A 5,961-nucleotide genomic window follows, 5' to 3' on the forward strand; every position below is an offset into this window, starting at 1 on the left:
AGGAAGTGCTGAGTAACAAATCTCCGGGTCTGTGTTTGAAAGACGACACATTAAAAAGAGAATATATATGTGCTATGTGTCTTTGCAAGGCTGGAGTTATTTTCTTGCAAAACTCACAACACTACTATTGGAAGCGGTTAGACTTTCTGAAACTCTGGCTGGTATTTAATCAAACAAAGCTCATTGAACTTTTCTGCAATGCACTTTCACAAGTGTGTTTACTATGCACAGCAGTGTGTCTCAGGTGGGTGGAAGGAGTTGACATTTGATTTAGAAATCCTCACAGCAGCGACTGCAGCTCCACCTCTTAATTTCTCACTCAGCCAGGTTCATTGTCACATACTGACTGATCTGGTCAATCGACCTACATCATGCACAGAACTGGTGATTCCTGTAGTAAATGTCAACTATTCCCTTCCTATCATAACACACTGCATTACACATCCAAAACAGCATTTCTGAACATGTGAAACAGCTTTTCTGAAGAAGCACAATGCATGTTGATAAAATTCCAGCCAATGTCTGTCACATCCCCACCGTGTATATCCAAGTTTCCTATCTGTTTACAGTACAGTATGAGTCTCTCATTGTCCCTTGCGCGCATTATCAGCATGACAGCAAGACCTGGGTTCAAATAATATGTGAAACATTTCAAAAACGTAAGCTGTGCTTGCCAGGGCCAATGAAACCAATTTGAATAGTACAAAAGTGCAAACCCTTCCCATCTGGCATACCAGGCAGGTTCAATAAATCCATTCAAAGCATTTGAAAGAAAACAAATACAATTTGAATCCAGGTGCGATGGCAGGTATGACTAACGTGGTTCTCTCAGGACAGTGACCTCTTGGACAAGCGGAAGCACTGCTTCAGCATCCAGACGGAGTGTGGAGAGGACATGTTCTACAGCGTAGAGCTGGATTGTGAGCTGCTCATCTGGGAGAAGGCCTTTCAGATGGCTACTTTCCTGGAGGTGGAGAGAATACAGGTACACAGTATATAAGAGGCAGCACTTTTTCCTAAACCAATTTCGTGGCGGGATACAATGGTCTCAGTCCAACATCCAGGCTCTCTGTCATCAAAATTGTCACTTGAAACAAATCAAACTATTTTAGGTGGGTTGGGAGTGGGGCAGAGCTAGGCGGAAGGGAACATCCTGCCTATAAAATGGTAGGCGAAACACTGAAAAGTAGTTAAGAGAAGCCGTGACATACTGTACCATACAGGCCAAGCCTAGTCATCCTCTCACAACGGATTTATGTTCAGTTGACATGTTTCACCTGTGGAAGGTTATGCTGTCTATTAAATATGCATCTTGTAACTATAACATCATGCACCGTTGCCTCTCCGCAGTGTAAAACATATGCTTGCATCATGGAGAGCCACCTGATGGGGCTGACCATAGACTTCAGCATGGGCTTTGTCTGCTTCGATGCTGCTTCAAAAGTACGTTACATTACCGGTACATCAACATTCATTTGTCCAGAAGTCATACATGTAGATGAAGGATACATAGACATGAACACTGAGTTTCTCTAGCGTTACTTTAAAAGTAGAAGTAACCATGACACCATTACCTCCCGAGTGGCACAGCGGTCTAAGGCACTGCATCTCTATGCCAGAGGCGTCACTACAGACCCTGGTTCGATCCCGGGATGTATCACAACCAGCTGTGATCGGGAGTCCCATAGGGCGGTGCACAATTGGCCCAGCATCGTCCGGGTTAGGGGAGGGTTTGGCCGGGGTAGGCCGTCATTGTAAATAAGAATTTGTTCTTAACTCAATTGCCTAGTAAAATAAAGGTAAAATAAAAAAATAAATGTTTTTAAAAATATAAACAATTATTTCACCTTTATTTAACCAGGTAGGCCAGTTGAGAACAAGTTCTCATTTACAACTGCGACCTGGTCAAGATAAAGCAAAGCAGTGTGACAAAAACAACAACACAGAGTTACACATAAACAAACGTACAGTCAATAGCACAATAGAAAAAAAATCTATGTACAGTGTGTGCAGATGTAGAAATGTTTTACCATTCAAATCTACTCTGTGGTGTTCCTAACTTATTCTGCACCGTGTGCATTTTGATAGACTGAGCACATTTGCTTTGATGGCTGGTCCCCTCCAGCCCAAATCCCTTACATTCTGCCTGCAGTTGGCTTTGGCCTTTTGCCAAGTCTGAGTGCCACAATAACTATTCCACTAGAACACATAATGTGGATGAACAGGACGCATCGACAGCTATATTGTTCCCTGTGTTTCTTGGCCTAATTCCTACACAGCAAAGCAAGTGGTTTTTCTCTCCCCAGAAAGTCTCACAGCAGCCTAGCCAACTGCTGACAGGCAGAGTATTGTTTACCAAAACAAGCATGAAAGTACAATTCATATTTAAACTGCAATTGTAAAACAATACACATGGTGGGGAATGTTTAATAATTCAATCAGATAGAAAACCGGCCTTGTCTTATGCACTCAGTGTTCAGATCTGTGTGAAGCCCCTAGGGGAAAAAGTGTTGCTTACGATTGTAGGTTGTGTACATGGATGTCTTGTTTTGTATGGAATGTGTACTATGTACATTCATTTTATATTGCCAAAGCTTTTACATATGCAAATTCGAGGGCAAATAAAGTTACATTCTATTTATGACCAAGTCAGACTCGTAGATTAAAATCAGCATTAACAACAGGACATTGACGCTCATCATCCAAGGTTATGAACTTGCACCGTCTGGTACATTTGCAAATAATTAGGAAAAAAAACATGATGGGAATAATTTTGTTGTGGAAGATCAGAATAAGATAATAATAATTAGAATGAAAGATAAGATAACAACGAGAAAGAAAAGGTAATGTTCTTTATAAACCACCTTCAACTGTATTTACTTCCTCTATACAGGCGGTGCTGTGGAGATACAAATTCTCCCAACTGAAAGGATCGTCTGATGATGGGAAGAGCAAGATCAAATTTCTGTTCCAAAATCAGGACAATAAAGCAATTGAAGCCAAGGTAACAAACATATGCTGTATCTCTGATTTAAATTAAATTAGCCAATAGTTGTATATTTTCTGCTTTCTTTGGCCATTATCAGCCGATACCAATTAAAACTGATAAATCATGCATAAGAAATGTTTAATTAATTATTATCCCAAAACATGAATAAGTTAGTGTCTATCTTTTGTTCCACAGGAGCTGGAATTTTCGAACCTCTTTGCCGTGCTCCATTGTATCCATGCATTCTTTGCTGCCAAAGTTGCTTGCCTGGATCCGATGTTTGTGGAGAGTCAAGGTGCTGCGACTACCGCTGGGGGGGTTTCCACGCTCACCAGTGTCTCCTGTAATACACAGACATCCAGAATCAAATACTCCATCTGACAGAGCCTGCTCAGCCCCTCTCCTTATCCCTCTCTCCCAAGTCCCCCCTCTCCCCTAAGACACTGCACTTTTACTACATCATGGCCTAGAGAGACAGAGGAGAGACCACAAACGAGTGTGTTATACTGTATCCAAAGCCGTCTAATAAACAAGGACATGTGAATCCAACATTTGAAGTATTATTGACAGAACTCTTTTTTTTTCCTTCCGAAAGACACATTTGATATTTCATCAGAGAAAAGGAAGCTAGCTGTGTGAACTTTTTGACCAGTACATTGTACTGTACTTCGAAGAACATTGTAACACGAAGGAGTGAGTGCAGAACCAATGGACGTAGAATGGATGGATGGATGATTATAAACATTCTGAATTCAGCTATTTGTCTTTGGTCAGATCCCCAGGCACCTTTCACAATGATTCATACGTGTTGTTGACACTGTTGTTAAACATAACATGATCGTGTTGCCAAGGCGACAAAGCAGACAAACTGTTTTCTACAATATTCAATCCGCTTCTTGAAGGTTTAAGTAGATTTTTGAAAAGGTACAGTATAAGGATGGTGACTATAAACAAATTGTTTTCTTCTTTTCGACCAAAGAAGATTTAAAGAAGACTTCATTTGATTTCTGATGATTATAGCAATTATAAAGATGGTCAGTTGGTATTGCCATAATTTATCATTGGAAATGTAAATTAGCCACACAAAAAAACATGTCCCCCTCTCTCTTTTCATGCATATTGATTTCTTAATGACCATGAGTAATGATTAGATTAATAAATATGGATTAGATGGCATCATGGCAGTGTAAACTGCAATGTTACATAGTTAAATAGTTTTCACCCTTGTGTGGTTGTATAATGAAGTTGAAAGCACTTCATATTCTCTAACCTATGTGTTTTGATTTATCTGAAAACATCTTTTAGTTCAACGAAGAAACACTGAAATAAGTGTGTATTATGGATTATACACAAATATGAAATTAATCAACCTCAAGGCACCTTTGAATTGTTTTGTTGTTGCCCATGACGTGGTTATAGTCCAACTATAAATATAAATCACATCATGTCAAATTGTATACGATTTCCTTTCAACACGACGGGGTCATATAGAGAGGGAATGACTCAGGTTAGATGTACGTGAGCATAGCTTGCTTTTTTTATTGATGTTGAGGAGAGGACCGGGATGAGTGCTGCTATGATGAGTCTGTCAGAGAGGCAATCGAGAGGTGTTTTTAATCAAGGCATTCTGCAAACAGTAATCCTTCACACACCCAACCTGGACTGGACCCGGATTATTAAGAACGGATTTCACAAAGTGAATCATTGACAATTATTTTGACGAAGTGCTACAGCCAACATAGTCAGTCAGATTCAGAACATGTGGTTGTGTGAAAATGTCTACACCTGGTCCTGCACTCACTGGAAGATATTGCTCTAAATACAATTCACTGAAATGAATGAAACTCTTTCTGTAATTACATTTTTTTCTGCTAATCTTGATGATGTAAATAAAGGTTGACATCCAAATGAACAAAAGGGGAATAATGAATATGGGTGTTTACTTGAGGGATTACTTAAAATAATTAGGACATTCATTAATTTGATGCATTCCACAGATAATACATAGTTGATAACCTCATGCTCTCTTTACCAAGTTCAATGACGATGAACAATATTGACCCATGATTAAAAAGATGCTCTCTGTTATGTCAGTGTAAAAATGATGACCATAAGTACCACATTGCAAGCAGATTCTAATATGTCCCAAAGCGCTTAGAAAAGCCTCTTTAAACTGTGTCCATCCACTCTAAAGTCAAAATCGATTTGAAAATATTGTAGTCTGACAACTAATCCAAAAACATATTTTGAAAGGCTTCGACTCAGAGTGCTGTATGATGTCATGTGCTTGACCACCATTCCCTTCAGTTTCACTAAGTATAAGGCTTCAGAGGACAAAATGAAATGGGGGTGAGGAAGAGCATAACAAGTTGGTTATCTGACATAAGTGTAGAAAGGGAAAGTGGTGCTGTAGATTCTATGCAAAGAAAGTTGAAGAGGCACTGTGTTGTGCTTTACATATAGCCTAGATCTCTTTCACACTCTTGGCTTGGAACACTACAAAACAAGAGATTGATGTGGTGGATTTTATTTTTTGGCAAATGATAGCTGTTTTATTAACAAATATATAGTGTACTACTTAATAAATACAATGTTTTATAACATGGGGCTGATTTGAGATAATAGATACATTGTTTGACAGTAAAGTCAGAGATGGTGGCAAATCATATTTTTTTTCAAACTTGTCAATAATGTATTTTATATCACCACTGAATGAGCCAATGTTACTTTAAAAAACAACAACATTATTCACTATTTTTAGGTTACAGTCAGGGCTGGGCTAGTGCTTGGTTAAGGTTGTTGCTATGCTTATTTTCTACAGAAAGAAATGAGATTAGAAAGGTTAAACCACGACTCACTGAGTCTTGGCCAAGTGGAATAATTAAAAAGACTTGGGTGAGAAAAGCTGTGGGACTCTACGGCAGTGGGAATGCATTAATGATTCAAACAGAGGCAACGTGAAGACTGTGACC

At 39.1% G+C, this 5,961-nt stretch overlaps 1 protein-coding gene across 4 annotated transcripts in view; it reads left to right on the forward strand.

Annotated features, from left to right (window-relative positions):
- sntg1 (syntrophin, gamma 1) overlaps window positions 1-4,906 on the forward strand; it is a 39,063-nt gene extending 34,157 nt beyond the window's left edge. For 2 of the 4 annotated variants that reach the window (XM_036986099.2, XM_036986101.2), the window contains 4 exons: window positions 833-985; window positions 1,351-1,443; window positions 2,894-3,004; window positions 3,185-4,906. In XM_036986099.2, the coding sequence (XP_036841994.1) occupies window positions 833-985; window positions 1,351-1,443; window positions 2,894-3,004; window positions 3,185-3,370 (543 nt within the window). In that variant the 3' untranslated portion in view covers window positions 3,371-4,906. The remainder of the gene's footprint in view (window positions 1-832; window positions 986-1,350; window positions 1,444-2,893; window positions 3,005-3,184) is intronic. The other 2 variants (XM_036986100.2, XM_090182475.1) reach the window with 1 other exon arrangement.
- The last annotated feature ends 1,055 nt before the right edge of the window (window positions 4,907-5,961 follow it).

This window comes from Oncorhynchus mykiss, chromosome 8 (assembly GCF_057628025.1).
Source record: "Oncorhynchus mykiss isolate SJ-2025 chromosome 8, ASM5762802v1, whole genome shotgun sequence".
In the NCBI taxonomy this organism is placed as follows: Eukaryota; Metazoa; Chordata; class Actinopteri; order Salmoniformes; family Salmonidae; genus Oncorhynchus; species Oncorhynchus mykiss.